This window comes from Pygoscelis adeliae, unplaced genomic scaffold (assembly GCF_000699105.1).
Source record: "Pygoscelis adeliae isolate BGI_AS28 unplaced genomic scaffold, ASM69910v1 Scaffold226, whole genome shotgun sequence".
Classification (NCBI taxonomy): domain Eukaryota; kingdom Metazoa; phylum Chordata; class Aves; order Sphenisciformes; family Spheniscidae; genus Pygoscelis; species Pygoscelis adeliae.
The window spans coordinates 2,396,898-2,412,229 of NW_008824983.1; the positions used below are offsets into that span (position 1 = coordinate 2,396,898).

Below are 15,332 nucleotides of genomic sequence, written 5' to 3' on the forward strand. Positions count from 1 at the left end.
GAAGCTGCGGTAGCCGTGCATGGCGGGGGGCGAGGTCTTAAATCACTTGACGTACCCGTTAGCCGAGCTGCCGTTAAGGTGGCGCTGGAGGGGGACACACGGCTATGGAGGTCAGTCAATGCGCGGTCCGGCGAGTCGCCTTTGCCCTGCGACCGGCCGGGGTGGCGCCGCTAGTAATGGGGGTGGCGAGGGGGAGGGGTAAAATGGCGGCGCCGAGATTCGGTTGTGAGTGAGGCTGTGAGGATCACTCCGAGGATGAGAAAGCGGGTAAGGCGGGAGGGCAGCTGTAGTCGTCTAATATCCGCGGGGGCGGAAAACAGCGCTTGCAAGCTCTTCTGGTACCGTGTGTGTAGGTGCACGCTAGAAGCGGTTTGCAGCACTTGGTTCCTGTTTAGCCCCAGGACCCGGGTGTTATTTATCTTCCCCCCCCTCATCTGGGGTCGGTGCTTCCAGAAGTTCTTTCCTTCCCGCCGCATCGCTGTCCCCGGAGGCGACGGCTGCTTCTGGGCGCCATTTTCCCCTTCTAGCTGCGGGGGCCCCTGTTTTCCTGATATCCGCCACATGGCGGAGCCGGCACTGCCGGTAACCGCTTCACTCCTGATAACATGAGGCTGCGGGGAAGGGGGAGAACCAGGCTGCTGGATTGCAAAGCCCTGTAGAGCGTGTAGGGGCTAGTGGGGCGCTTGGAGAGGGAGGGGAGAGAGAGAGCAGTGTCTTTCTGGTTTGGGACCGGTAAACCCAGCTTTTTATTACTTGGCAGGCCTAGCGGTAGTAGTTCAGAGATCCCACTTGCTTGTTTCTGTTAACCATTTTTGTTACTCAGGTTCTGATTCTGCACAAGTCTGTGGTCAGCTTGGAGTATTTGTGCACATATTATTGCTATAAGAAACACATTTCCTTGCTCTGATGATGAATCTTCCAGCAAAGGCTGCGCATTTTCCGGTCCTTTGAAATGCTGCTTTAAGCCTGTGAAGGAAGGCTTAAAGTAAGCGCTAATGAAGAGTCTACAGGGTTCATAAAGATTTCTTCTCACACTCCATTCCTGCCACAGAGTGTACTATGGAAATCTTGAAAGAGGTTTTTCTTCCAGCTTTTATATTGTGGACCTTGGTGGGGGTGGGTTGGTTTTTACCAAATGGCGATTTTCATCAAGATTCTGAGAGGGACTGGAGTGATAGTAATTTTTATCATACATTTTACAGCTTCAGCATAAACTTCAGATGGTCAGAGCTCTCTGGGCCCTGGTGGGAGGTTAATGCTAGACTAACCAGAGCTTCTTAAAACTGACACATTTAAGATAAATAGTCTCTGCATCCAGAGGCTGTGCATGTATTAGTGGAACAACACATTTATGATATTTTCACGCATAGGTTTTAATTGAAGAGCTGGTAGTGAATTTGTTATTGCTGCATCCCGACATGTTTGTGGTGCCTAGATGTTGTTCTGGGTAGGGCAGTACTGCATGACACTTAATACATGGTAGATGACAGTTTCTAAGAATTCATACATCTGTAAAGTGTGTTATTACTCTGTTTAATGTTTATTAGTAATGTGTGGTATATGTTTGTCCTTTAAAAAACAAATGCAGTTGTTACAGCTGATAGATTCCATTCCTTCCTTGAGTTTCCCTTATATGTTTATAACTGTTTTCAAAGGTAAACCTAACACTTACTGGAAAAATCCTACCTGCCTACTAAATTTGCTTGATTGTCATATTTTTATAAGAATATTAACGTGCATTATTAGATGCATGACAGTCGGTTATATAGGAAGAAGTGTCTTTTGTGGGCCTATGAAACTGTAGCAAGTAGTCCCTAATTTTCAAGCAGCAGAACTGAAGTAATTTGAAGGGGGGATTTTTCTGGCAGTGTCATTGCTTAAAATGATTTCTCTGCTAGCCTACTGAAATTATAAATGATAGTATGACTTTCAGCATATGACTTTTTAGTCCAAGTCTGGTATGCAGCGTCCTTTATTCCTTTTAAGAGATGAGGTGAAAGGAAACTTGACATAACATGGGTTTGCTGCTTTTAAACTCTTGTGTCTAATTTTGCCTGTCTGTACAAGGAGGAGACGTTACTAGCTTCCTCTGTGTTCCTTAGAAAAAATACTAGATCCAACAGCAGATTCCAAGTGTTTTTAAGAGACATTTAAACTGATCGTTCTCAAATACAGTATTTATTTTGGGGGGAACAAAGTTTATTTTTCTAATGGTTGACTTCCTTGTCAGACTGCAGTATCTCAAGCTGGTAATAAGGCGATGCATTTTGAACAAAAACTGATTTAGTACTACCTACAGTAATTGTCTTCCTGTTACATGCATCTAGATCCGGGCCTGCCTTGGACAACCTCAGAAAACATGTTGGTCTACGTGCAGATTGGCTTAATACTTTTAAAAGCATTTGTGCACTGAACTATTTTGCTTATTTTCCAAATCTCATTGTTTGTCATCGGTTGTCTAATATCCTTTTACATTTATCTTGATGTCCAGTGCATAGTTGGTTATGTTGTGTTTGTCAGTTATAGCGAACTGTGCAGTGTTTGGGTTGTTTAAAAAAACAACTACCACTGTAAAGAAAACACATAAAACCAAACCCCCAAGCAGATTTTCTTGATTTTTAAAATTAGTTAACAGTATAAAGCTGAAATAAGCATTGCATTTGAGTTCTCTTGTCCCTAGCAGGACAGTTGTCTTTCAGACAACATCCTGAAATCTTAGATTTTGTGGAAGGGGACTACTTTTTAGTGTATTTTTTAAATTGTTGCTGTTTGACATATGAAATTGCAAAATGTATAATCTAGTGATGCTGTTGTGTGTAGAAAAGGACAATTACGATGCCTGCTTAGTATAAAAAGTTAGTATAAAAGTGTTTTTAACTGGTAGAGGTTGGAAGCTTGTCCTTCCAGCTTTGGTATAATACCACATACAAAATAGTAAATGTAATACCTTATTATTGGTCCTGTTTTTTTTTTAATGATGTACTTATCATCACAGCAGAAATTTCTGTTGAAACAGAATCTGAACAAGCGCAGTGATAATTTCTCTGAAAGGTAATAGAACAAAGTCTTACTGAAAGCGTAATTTATATTAGCGGATGCATATGCAAATATGTATTATTCACATTTCTGTTTTAAAGGGAATCCACTTAGTTTTGATACTGCTGCTGTTGAGGGTGGATGTTTTTACCGCTAATTCCAGTGGTGCAGGATCTCAGATTAATTTTACAGGTGCTCCGGCTTTCATTTGTTTCAATAATGAATAAGAAAAATATGAATTTGGTGAGCTGTATCTTCGTTTTTTATTTTTAATGCCTTGGGTAAATAGCATGATAGTATTCATGTACAACAACTTGAGCCAGAATGGTTTTTAGAAATAAATGCCACCTGGAATAGAATCGGACAGTATGAATCAATTCACGTTATCTGTAATGAGAACTTTTGGTTTTGGTTTTATTTTCCTTTTCTTTAAAAAGGATCTCCTACAGATCTTTGAGAGGATTATTCTGGAAGTCTTTGAGTGTGGTTCCTTGTTCTTAACACTTGGAGGGAGAGATGGGAAGCAGCACATTATTAAATCTGTATTGTAAAAGTGCACCTATAGAATTGCATAAATAGCTTAATTTCTTGAATCGTGGTAGAAAATCTAGAAGAGCCAAGCCTAATTTTGAAAAATACGTCTTATGGAAAGTTTTTGACACTTAAGAAAATCTTACTTAGTGTCTAATTGTGCTGATGCAGAGGTGGTATTGTTAATTATATTAATGTAATCTTCTTTTCTGTGATAGAGGGAAAAGGAGCAGTTCCGCAAACTCTTTATTGGCGGCTTAAGCTTTGAAACAACAGAGGAAAGCTTGAGGAGTTACTACGAGCAATGGGGAAAGCTTACAGACTGTGTGGTAAGTTTGGCATACTAATGTGCAACAATGGCATAGAATGTTTAGAAGTCGTAAAGTGCGGAGTTTGCTTTCTGGATAGCTTAATGAAAAGATGGAATATTAAATGTTCTTAAGTGTTGGTTGGTTTATACATAATTCAGTCCGTTGAAGCTATGCACAGGCTTTCCCTTGCAAACTGTTGATAAAGTTAGGGAGCGTTCACAAGCTGTTTCCTGTGAAATCTCAGAGATTATCTGTAACCACCAATTTCAACAGTTTGAAATTAACTTGGGTGTCACTGGCTGAAGTGCATTAGGGAGTCCTTACACAGAGCACTGCTACATCTGTGTGACTGGTAACCTTTGCCAGAAAGCTGATGTCGTGGTAAGCAGCCTCAATAAAGCTGGAAGAGGATGTCTTTCTGTGTGATGTTTTCATAGAATCATTTAGGTTGGAAAAGACTCTTCAGATCATCGAGTCCAGCTGTAAACCTGACGCTGCCAAGTCCACCACTAAACCATGTCCCTAAGCACAATGTCTATACGTCTTTTAAATACCTCCAGGTATTTAAAAGGGATGGTGACTCTTGCAGAAGTTCCTCCACTGAATTTGTTTTGGGAGCAGTAAATACATACTTTATAACACAAATTTAAAGTTTGTGGTCTTCAGAAAGCTTAAAAGAAATTATGTATTTGATTTTTTGAGAAAACAAACATAAATACAAACATATGTCACTGATATAGCAGCATTTCTCAGTTACGCATAGAGTCTTAGGGGACAACAATGGTTTGAATTTCTGTGATGCCAAGCAGTGCGGTTCATGTACTTAATCAGCATAGCTTGCTACTTTATTGTAATTGTGTTTTGGAATCAAATCAAGGAAAATGTCGATTAAGTTTACGTGTTTTCTCTAAATGTTGTTAGTGTGAAGCTTAACATGAGACAGGTAGAAATGGTTTAAACGTGTTTATTATTTCTAGGTAATGAGGGATCCAGCAAGCAAAAGATCGAGGGGGTTTGGTTTTGTAACATTCTCCTCCATGGCTGAAGTTGATGCAGCAATGGCTGCAAGACCTCACACGATTGATGGAAGGGTGGTTGAGCCTAAGAGAGCTGTGGCTAGAGAGGTCAGTATGGCTTTGAAAGCAGATACTTTCCATGCTTTGAAAAAGGAATCTCTGTTTTGGTCGGACAGTTACGCTTTGTTCTTGTTTGAAATTGCCTGGGTTTAAATTCTCTAGTTAAATGGGCGTAGTTGGGGCACTATTTTCCACACGTTTGATCTGTTAAATGACACTATTACATAAATGTCTATTATTACAGTGAATTATTAAGTTACTCTGGTTGTAGAATCATGTCTGCAAGGGACGCAACTGGGGTCTGAAAGTATTGTTAGCAAAGACATGTTGAATGCCTGTAATTATGCAAATTCCAAACTAACTCTTCTCTGGAATGGTTACTGTTACTAAACCTCAAATTAATAAACTCCTGTCAACCTCTCCTGACTATTCCAAGATCTTTCTGGGTATTTCTAAAAGGTTTGTAACTGAAGTGACTAAAAATAGAAAACGTAGTAGGGAAACTCTTCTTTTTTCCAGTGGTGGTGTACAAAATCATCTTAGGACTACTGGTTTTAGCCCCAAGCATACTTGGTTTTAAACTTCAGGGTACAAATTAGGTGTGTCCACAGGAATGGAGTGCACCTGTAAACTTTTCAGCCAGGTTACTGTTGCACAGAGGTACTTGAGGAGCAAGTGCAGATTCTGGGTGACTTCTGTTTACCACGTTGTGGGAGCTCTGGGAGGGTTTGCCAGTTTAAGGTTGGACCCCAGTGTTCAGTGCATTTGGACTGATGAACTGGAATTGAATGACCTGTCCCAGAGGTCAAGGGAAATGGAAATCGTAACCACTGGTACCCCTGTTAGCTATCCCAGTTTTCTTTCCATTCCCTGCAGAATGCAGGGTTGGTTACCATTTGGAAAAGGTAATTAAAGCAGCATGTGTGTATACTGTTTATACACACAAAGCTACTGCTAAGCTTTAGGAATAAGTCATTCCTACCTAGTGCAGCAGCTTGGATATCCTGCTCAAAGTGTAAAAACAACCCATGAATGTGAGGAGTTGCCTTCATATTTTGAATAGGGGTTAAAATGCGTAGCTGTGGATTCGCTGAGGTTGAGGGACCTTTGCTGTTGATATGAGCGGAATGTGGGTTTCACTGCTGTTGGGGAAATGGGCAGAGGAAGCTGACACATCTTTGTTTCAATTATAAAAATCATGCTCTAGTTTAAGTTATTAAATACTTGCAGTTCTTTCAAACAGTTGATCTTACATTTTCTCTAAATATGTTTAAAGGCTTTTTATTTATTTACTTTTAGGCATTTCCTAGCACTTTTATCTGTATCTTTTTCAGTGCTTTTAAGGCTTTGACAAAAGGGGGGAGGAAAAACCTGCAAATTGCCCCATGTTACTTGCCTCCCAGAAGGCCCCCCAAGCAAGGTTGCAGGGACATACATCATAAGAGGGCTACTGCAGTGCTTGAAAAATCTTAGTTTATCAGTATTCCATTCCTGAAGTCCTGGCAACAGTGATTTGTGAAATTGCTTTTCTGTGTGGTAATTTAAAGGATTCTTTTAACAGGAATCTGGAAAACCTGGTGCTCATGTTACTGTGAAAAAACTATTTGTTGGTGGTATTAAAGAGGACACTGAAGAGCACCACCTTCGTGACTACTTTGAGGAATATGGAAAAATCGACACTATTGAAATCATTACTGACAGACAGTCTGGTAAAAAGAGAGGGTTTGGATTTGTTACATTTGATGACCATGATCCTGTGGATAAAATTGTATGTAAGTAAGCTTCATTTCGCTCTTTCATTTGATAGTATTAATCCTTGCAGTCATGGTAATTGTGCAAAGTTAAACTTAAATCATAGTAATTGTAAAGCTAAACTTAAAGAGATAATGGGATTAGTTATGTGCATGAATATTTGCTACACAATAGTTTTGGTGAATTGTGTGGGAACCTGTATTTTAAAAGAGTACTGGCTTTTTTTGCTTAAAAATTGTATGGTAGTTTGGGGTTTTTGAACTACATGGTATATGTATGGATTAATTTGGAAATTACTTAAGTTTTGGAAGCCTGATATTCTTATTTGTTGCCAGATCAGTACTTAAATGCTGATGGTATCTTATTTTATGTGGTTACAGTGCAGAAGTATCACACCATCAATGGCCATAATGCAGAAGTAAGGAAAGCTCTCTCTAGACAGGAAATGCAGGAAGTTCAAAATTCTAGAAGTGGGAGAGGAGGTATGTACAAGTAACGGTTAATGGTCTGTGGTTGATTGTTGTGTTCACTTTCCATGATCTCACTGCTTATCATTGTTAAACTGTTGCAGGGAACTTTGGTTTTGGTGATGCACGTGGAGGTGGTGGCAACTTTGGTCCAGGACCTGGCAGCAATTTCAGAGGGGGAGCCGGTAAGACAGGCATGTTTGTAGCATTTTTTTTTTCCTTATTTATACTGTCTTTCTGGTTCTGGGTAACTTTGTAAGCTACTGCTGTTTAATTTAAATGCAGCTGTGGCAGTTAGAGAATTTTTGAGGAAAATAACTTGCAAACCTCTTCTGTAGTACACAAATTGATTATGTGGATATTCAGTAAAATGAAGTTATTTTAATTTTCTTTTTTCTTTTTTCTTTTTTTTTTCTTTTTTTTTTAGGATTTTATTAGAAGCCAAAATTAACCTAAACTTAATAATTTTGTTAAGGAATTCGGAGATTTCTCCTGTGTAATTCTGTGCAGCACTTGCCTGACCTTTACAGTGGAAGGGCTATGTCCAAAATTAAAACTGGGTACCTTACAAATGCAGAAAATAGAAGATGTAGAGCAATGATTGGATGTGTTATTTTACATATATTTTTCTAAATTCAAGTATACATGTGCTTAAACAATAATCCTTAAGGTCATAGGGGTTTGAGAATTCAGTTAGTTTGCTACAGGTGAATTGAAATACTTTGGTTTTTTTCTCCAACAGATGGATATGGAAGTGGCCGCGGATTTGGTGATGGGTATAACGGATATGGTGGAGGACCTGGAGGTTAGTTTACTTTCTTGGTGGTGGTGGTTGTTTTTCTCTCATTCAGAAACAGTTGTACATTCACTTACCATTTGTATAAAATTTATATTAATTGCCAAAGCCATTTTGTTGTCTTTAAGAAGCACACATGGCTGTTCGCTCATGCTGAACCTTTATATGGTAAATTTTATGGTTATTTCTTGCACAGTCCTGCCCATTTCTTCAGAATAGCAGTGTTTCTTAAATTTCCTGAAAAATCAAGATTTTAATGAAGCCTTTTAATTGGGGGGGTTTAGGCAGTCTGACTGGTGGGTTTTGGTCACAGTTCAGTTAGGTTGGGAGCTGGTATGTGCCTTTAAAAAAATAGTGTTCATAGAAATTTCTTTACAAAACTCCTACCCTTTTCTTCCGCTGTACACTTCTAAACAGAAAAATATCCTCTGATTCTGTAGAATTTGGTTGCCTTCTACACCGAAAAGTTTATTTTAAAGGATTATATTGTCATAGGTGGCAACTTTGGTGGCAGTCCTGGTTACGGAGGAGGAAGAGGAGGATATGGTGGAGGAGGACCTGGATATGGCAACCAGGGTGGGGGCTATGGAGGTGGTTATGACAACTATGGAGGAGGTAACCTACTGGCTTGAAATGACCAAGCATTTCAGTTGTAAATTAGTGCAAGTCATTTGAGATTGGGGGGGGGGCACTGTAAATGTTGTCTAAGGAAGCTTTTGTTTTCCAAATAGTATGAAATAGTATGAAAAAGCAGCTTGTTGCATACACTGCTGGAATACTTGTGTGATTTTGTACTTTATTTAAAATTCTAATAATGAGATAACTTTGTGAGTGCCATATGCATTTTAGCTCATCTAGGTATTTCTCCACTTTTGTATTGATAATGCAGGCAATTATGGAAGTGGGAACTATAATGATTTTGGAAACTACAACCAACAACCTTCAAATTATGGTCCAATGAAGAGTGGAAATTTTGGTGGCAGCAGGAACATGGGGGGACCATATGGTGGAGGTATCGTATATGTCCTGACCTGCCTTGGAGCCAAACAGACTGGGTGGGCTTTAGTCTTTTGGGGAGGTGGAAGGGACGATAGGGTAAGGGGTAACTCTTTTCAACGAAAAGAGGGCAGATTAAGATTAGATATAAGGAAGCAATTACGACGAGGGTGGTGAGGAACAGGTTGCCCAGAGAAGTTGCGGATGCCCTATCCCTGGAAAGAAGTGTTCAAGGCCAGGTTGGATGGGGCTTTGAGCAACCTGATCTAGTTAAAAGATGTCCCTGCCCGTGCCAGGAGGGTTGGAACTAGATGATCTTTAAAGGTCCCTTCCAACCCAAACCATTCTATGATTCTAAGATTGATATGTAGAAATTTGATAACTTCAGCAATAGATGGACTGCAGTGCCCATGTTCTTTCTCCAAGCTGGCTACAATTTCCCATCTTGAAACTGTAAAGCTTTTCTTGGGGAAAATTATTATTACTATTGTTTACGAGACAAATGACAAGATACTAACTTTTTCCAGAATATTATGAAATGTGTTGCAGTTTCCAGTCTGTAAAGACTTTAGGCAAGTTTCATGTTCTTTGCTGTCAGCTCAAACTATTTGTAGAGAGTCTAGTTAATGTCCACTAAACTTGCTGGGATTTCTTTTTTCCCCCCTCTTGTTGTAGTGTCACTTTTTTCTGAAACTTTCTGCTTTTTGTTGTCTAAATGTTATTTAATATGGCGCGTAAAGCTTGTAAAATGGAAACTGAAACACAAAGCCCTTTCTTGTAAGGTTTAGCATGCAAATAAAGTCAGCCCTCGCAGGCTCAAGACAGTACAGTGCATCAAATGACATGTGACACACTTGAATATTCTAAGATGTCAGCATGTAGTTCTTGTGGCAATTCTTGGAGGTTATTTAGAGGAAGACAGCGAGATGTTAAAATCTTCCTTTTATATGCCATGTCTGGAAGTAAAGTGGATGTTAATCTTCATACAGAATCAAAAGCATTCCTAGATTTAAAAAGTGTATTGATGTAACTTCTTTTTCTGCAATTGCAGGAAACTATGGTCCAGGGGGCAGTGGAGGAAGTGGTGGATATGGAGGGAGGAGCCGTTATTGAGTTTCTGCAAGCATGCCATGGGTAAGTATGTTTATAAGTGTTAAAATTGCAGTGATTCTTGAAAGTAGCTGCAGGAGCTAAAAGCTTTTTAGGATCATATTATCTTTCCTTTAAAAAATGGTTAGATGAATAATTTCATAACCTATTTTTTTACTCTTTACTTCTGTTGAAACAGGCTTCACTGTATAAATAGGAGAGGATGAGAGCCCAGAGGTAACAGAACAGCTTCAGGTTATCGAAATAACAATGTTAAGGAAACACTTATCTCAGTCATGCATAAATATGCAGTGATATGGCAGAAGACACCAGAGCAGATGCAGAGAGCCATTTTGTGAATGGATTTGGATTATTTAATAACATTACCTTACTGTGGAGGAAGGATTGTAAAAATGCCTTTGAGACAGTTTCTTAGCTTTTTAATTGTTGTTTCTTTCTAGTGGTCTTTGTAAGTGTAGAAGCATTCCTTTGATAATGTTAAATTTGTAAGTTTCAGGTGACATGTGAAACCTTTTTTAAGATTTTCCTCAAAGTTTTGAAAAGCTATTAGCCAGGATCATGGTGTAATAAGACATAACGTTTTCCTTTTAAAAATTTAAGTGCGTGTGTAGAGTTAAGAAGCTGTTGTACATTTATGATTTAATAAAATAATTCTAAAGGAAATATTGTGTAATTTTAGATTTTTTTTTTAATATTGTAAAATAAGGCAAGGAGTGGGTAGTATAAGGTCCCACAAATAATATAAAGCTATTGTTGTACATGTAAAATTAAATGCTGGTCAGAAAAAAGTATGTTGTCTGTAAATGATCAGGTTTAAAGTATCTAGATAACTTAAGGGATATCTCTGCAAGGAGAAACACCTTTTTAGATCTTTTAGATGCTGCTTCTTCAATGGCAAGGAAAGGAAATATCCCCAGCGAGGTACTCTTCCAGGGACACAGGTCTAGTACAAGAGAACTCTTGAAAACGTCACTAAGTTCAGCCAGTCTTAAAAAGCTGCGCTGTATTTCTGCAAAGCTTTAACTACAGTAGTTTATAAGGATGCCAACGAAGGCTGAGGGTGTAGAGCAAAATAGTTCTAAGCTTCAGTTAAACTTCTTTAGGTAAGATCTTATTTACTTTTCCTTTCTTAATGTTCCAAAAACAAGAAACTAATATTGTTTGACAGTATTCTTTCAGTATAGTGATTATCGTTATGTAGTTTAACATAGCAATGAATTGAGTTAACAATTACCAATTGAAAAGAAATTTGTGAATCCTGTTTTCTTGTATTATTAAATTTTTTACAAACAAATTTTTGTTAATTTCAGCTACTTAACATATTTTTTTCCTACTGGAATCTAGCTATGATATGAACCCTGGACAAGCATAGACTGCTGCCACTGTACACTGCTACAGTTGAACAAATGAGACCTGCAAGTGTCCATTAGTAAAGCTTTGCAAGGGTTCCATCCCTGGTGTTGGTAGTTAAAATGGTAGGTCACAAGTTAATTAAATCATACAACTTTATTTTTGCATCCTGCAACATTTTATTTTTTCGTGGGAGTCTATGCATTATGGTGGTTGCAAGGTAATGCGATGAAGGTAGTTCTGTGCTGTTGAAAATGAACTATGTTGTTATGTGTCTTGTCTACTGTAATCTATTTTATATAACACGTTTCATCCTGAAGGTTCCCAAGTAACTGTAGACTGTTTACGTGTAAGGAAAAAAATTGCACCACAGAATACATCTGCCTCTGTGAAGGAGTGTGTCGTCCATTCTTTTAACAACTGCATAAGCAGTTCTTTAGGAGGGGAAGTGAAAACTTCAAATGAAACTGCAGGTGGTATTTCATAAGTGTATAATGTAATTATGTAAATTGGAATTTGGCTAGAATGTTGAGGTTTCCACCATTTTTTATAGTTCTTGCAGCTAATAAACCTTAGTGCCAAATTCAGTCAGCCTTACTCTCACTGCATTGAATGTTTGCACCTCAAATTACTGGAAATTCATCAAGTAATGAGTTACTCAGAGTAAGGGTGGCGTACTCTACTAGATCTGGTTTTTCAATAAAAAACAACAAAACCCAACAAAAAAAAGGCAACCAAAAATGCCCTAATTTCAAAGTTTTATCGCCTTTAAAAGGCTACCCACTGAAGAATGTGGACTCAGCTAACAAAAGTCCTGTTCCTTTTTGTGTTAGACACACCAGTGAACTGCTTATACTTTTTTTTTTAAAAATGGCTGAAGTTCCCCTATTGGTAATTTGGTTTAGACATATGTGATAAACATCTTCAGATACACTTTTTTTTTCTTTGGCAGGAAGGTGCCATGCTGCAGGTAACTAATGAAGAAGTGGTCAACCACAGAAACGCTTCAAGAAATAAGAAATTCTGTATCATCAGAAAATAGTTGTTTTTGCTGCCTTCATTAAAAACCTAGAGGTTAAATGAACACTGATAAAACATCACAATTAGTACAGCTCCCTGTAATGCTGGGTTTTTTAAATTATAGTAATAATGTCTTGTAAACCTTTCGAATAAAACTCAGATTCGTTAGGAGAAACAAATCACTAATGTTAAAATAGCAAGCATTCTGTGAGTAGAAAGTTTAACTACATATTTTTATAACTTTCATAGCTTTAAAATAAAGTATTTTTTATACCAAAGTAGTTCTAGTGTAATGCTTAATAAAACTTAGTGTGTGTCTAACATTAAATAATGTTTATGTGCAGCTTTTAGACCCTTTCATGATTTGAAATACTCCATTTTGAGGTGGATTTAAAACAAAGTCAACTTGGCAAGTGTATTCACAGAACTTGTATCTCTGACCACAGGCATCTGTTCTCTGTTGGGAGAAACAGTGCTGCAAATTAAAAATGCTGATCTTTTTGCTGTTGGACACAATTGCTTTAAAATAGCTTTTTGGCTGTGTTTTATATCGCTTTATAAAAATACCTCCTCCTTTCCTGTTAATGAAACTAACCACTTAAGACAGTTTGTCAAAATGTGATAGGACAATAGCTTTATCCTTTTCACCTGTAAAGAGCTTTTAGCATCAAGAGAGAGAGACTGAATGGAATGTAGAGTTCCTGCTGTACCAGAACTGTGTTACTGATAGCTGCATCTTCTGGGGGGAAAAACCAACAAACAAACAAACAAACCCAAAACAAAACCCAAAACAAAACTCAACAAACAAGCGTGAGCTTGGGAAAGCTTCAGTTGGGAATGTATTTGAGGGAAGGTATCTTCAGTCTATACTGTTTTAACCTGTTACCTACATATGCGATTTATTCTGAACTTGAAATTTATATGCTTAGCTTTGGCAGAATCATACTGTCTTTAACCTTCTTTATAGAATTCAAAAATACTATTCAAGGGTTCACATACGATTTTTTTTTCTGTGTTCCTTAAGTTGTACTTTGAAATACTTGTATAGGTAACCAGTGGGCTGCAACGGAAGCAGAAAATGAAGACGCACAAAATCTGCTTTACTTTCTTCTTTCCAACAGAATCAGTTGACCAGTTGCTAAGGAATTTGCCTTCTTTCCTGGAACCTAGATTTAGTTAATGGAAGTTTTTTCTTTACAGTTGCCAAGTCCACATTCATGTAACGTTAAAAAAACCCCAACCCCCCCCAAAAAACAAAGGGGGGGGTAACTCTCTCTTTCTGTTTGAGATCTTTACGCTCTTACAGTACCTCTGCAACAAGGTTTAAAATTCACTTGAATTAAGTAAGTTACATTTTCCATAATGAGGATGTTTTAATTTCGATCTACTGGCGATGGGGGAAGGGAGCATATAGGGGACAGCAGTATGCAAAAACTAAGTTATTAGATATTTAAAGTCTTGAAAGCCTGGAGTATTTGAGTAAGTTTCCTGTTGTCTTACTGTTGAACTTTTATGACTTTTCGTTCTTGGTTATGTTCTTAAGAATTAAAGCAAGTGACAATCACAATGTTTACTGACGAATTCAAGTAAGAGAAGTCACCATTTTGAGCCAACCGGATACTGAAAGCTAGGAACTTTGAATAAAAACAACAGTGTGTGGTCAATTACTGGTCCTCAATTTGTAGACAATGTATACATTTCCTCTTTTAGTTTCTAAGAGGTCGCTTTTACATCACTCTACAGACTTTCTGTTTTTGAAGTAAGGGTGACATTGCTGGTCAGTATGTTTCAGTGTGCTGACAACGGAGGATCGGCTTGTCAGAACTAGGCCCAGCTTGCCCCCAGCACACACTGTGCAGCAAACAGGGAGAGTGTGAAAGACAGTGTAACTTGTTGGTAACTGGTATGGGAGCAAAAATAACCCCAAAAATCTGCAGTGTATGACTTGGCATTTATAAAGTGGTGAAGAGAGGTCAATACTAGGGTTCTGGCCACTCGGACTCTGTTTTCTCTGTATCGTTTACAATGAAAGTTGGATTTTATTCACTTCCATTACTTGTGTTTCAGGTGCTGAAAAGTGTTCAGGAAAATGTGAGAAATTGCTTTTAATATTGTAAAATTAGCAAGAATTTAACTTTGTCATGTGTGGGGAAGAAGATTGCATTATTTTGGTTTTATGATGAATGTACATATTATCTTGGGGATGAAATCATACTACTACTGGGGAAGAAAAACCCCAAAAAACATAGATCTGAATTTTGAAGGAGCCGTCGGCTGAGTTTATTTTGGCAACTTGACCACATTTGTGAAAGAGGATGATTTTGCTGAGAACATACTGAAACAGTACATCCCCTACACCTTTAGCGTTTCAATTTGTTTTCAAAGCAGGGTGCACGATGCACGTGGAATCCCGCAGTAGCGCTGTTACTTCTTTTTTCTCCTCCTAAGGGAGGTGCCAGGTTCTCTTCTCGTTTATACTGGTAGGAACGCGCAGGGGCGCAACGTGGAAGGGTGTTCCTGGGTAACCCCGCTCCGTTCCGCCAGAAGTTGTACTGTCCCTTTTCACAGGTGCGTTCTTGCTTTGCAGCTAGCGTTGATCTGCATCGCAGCAGAAGTTACTCCAGTTAATGTAAGCGAGAACTGGTTTATTTATCAACAGTAAAAGTAAACAGTGTTTAACTTTAAATGGCTGACTTGCCTGACAGATTGCTGTGAATGTGCTAGGTCAACAGCGTTTGGGGACCGCGTAGTTCACAAACTAGCTTCTGTGACCTCCCGTGCTGCTTCATGGTATGAACAAGGTGACTTTGTGGGCAAGTCCTACAAAATTGCTGTTCCCCCTAAGTTCTTGTCAACATGTGATCCCCCCCCCCCCCCCCCCCCCCCC

At 38.6% G+C, this 15,332-nt stretch overlaps 1 protein-coding gene across 8 annotated transcripts in view; it reads left to right on the forward strand.

The window, feature by feature from the left end:
* Window positions 1-14,107, forward strand: part of HNRNPA2B1 (heterogeneous nuclear ribonucleoprotein A2/B1) — a 14,716-nt gene extending 609 nt beyond the window's left edge. The window contains exons 2-13 of one of the 8 annotated variants that reach the window (XR_663694.1): window positions 3,786-3,896; window positions 4,856-5,002; window positions 6,516-6,726; window positions 7,087-7,188; window positions 7,278-7,367; window positions 7,916-7,978; window positions 8,465-8,584; window positions 8,859-8,981; window positions 10,017-10,099; window positions 10,254-11,178; window positions 11,420-11,550; window positions 12,378-12,717. Coding sequence is in view for 3 of the 8 variants with exons in the window: in XM_009325723.1 (XP_009323998.1) it covers window positions 3,786-3,896; window positions 4,856-5,002; window positions 6,516-6,726; window positions 7,087-7,188; window positions 7,278-7,367; window positions 7,916-7,978; window positions 8,465-8,584; window positions 8,859-8,981; window positions 10,017-10,078 (1,029 nt within the window). In the remaining 5 variants the exon portion in view is untranslated. Of the gene's footprint in view, window positions 1-3,785; window positions 3,897-4,855; window positions 5,003-6,515; window positions 6,727-7,086; window positions 7,189-7,277; window positions 7,368-7,915; window positions 7,979-8,464; window positions 8,585-8,858; window positions 8,982-10,016; window positions 10,100-10,253; window positions 11,179-11,419; window positions 11,551-12,377 lie in introns of those variants that run through there. The other 7 variants (XR_663695.1, XR_663696.1, XR_663697.1 and 4 more) reach the window with 7 other exon arrangements.
* Window positions 14,108-15,332: the final 1,225 nt, after the last annotated feature.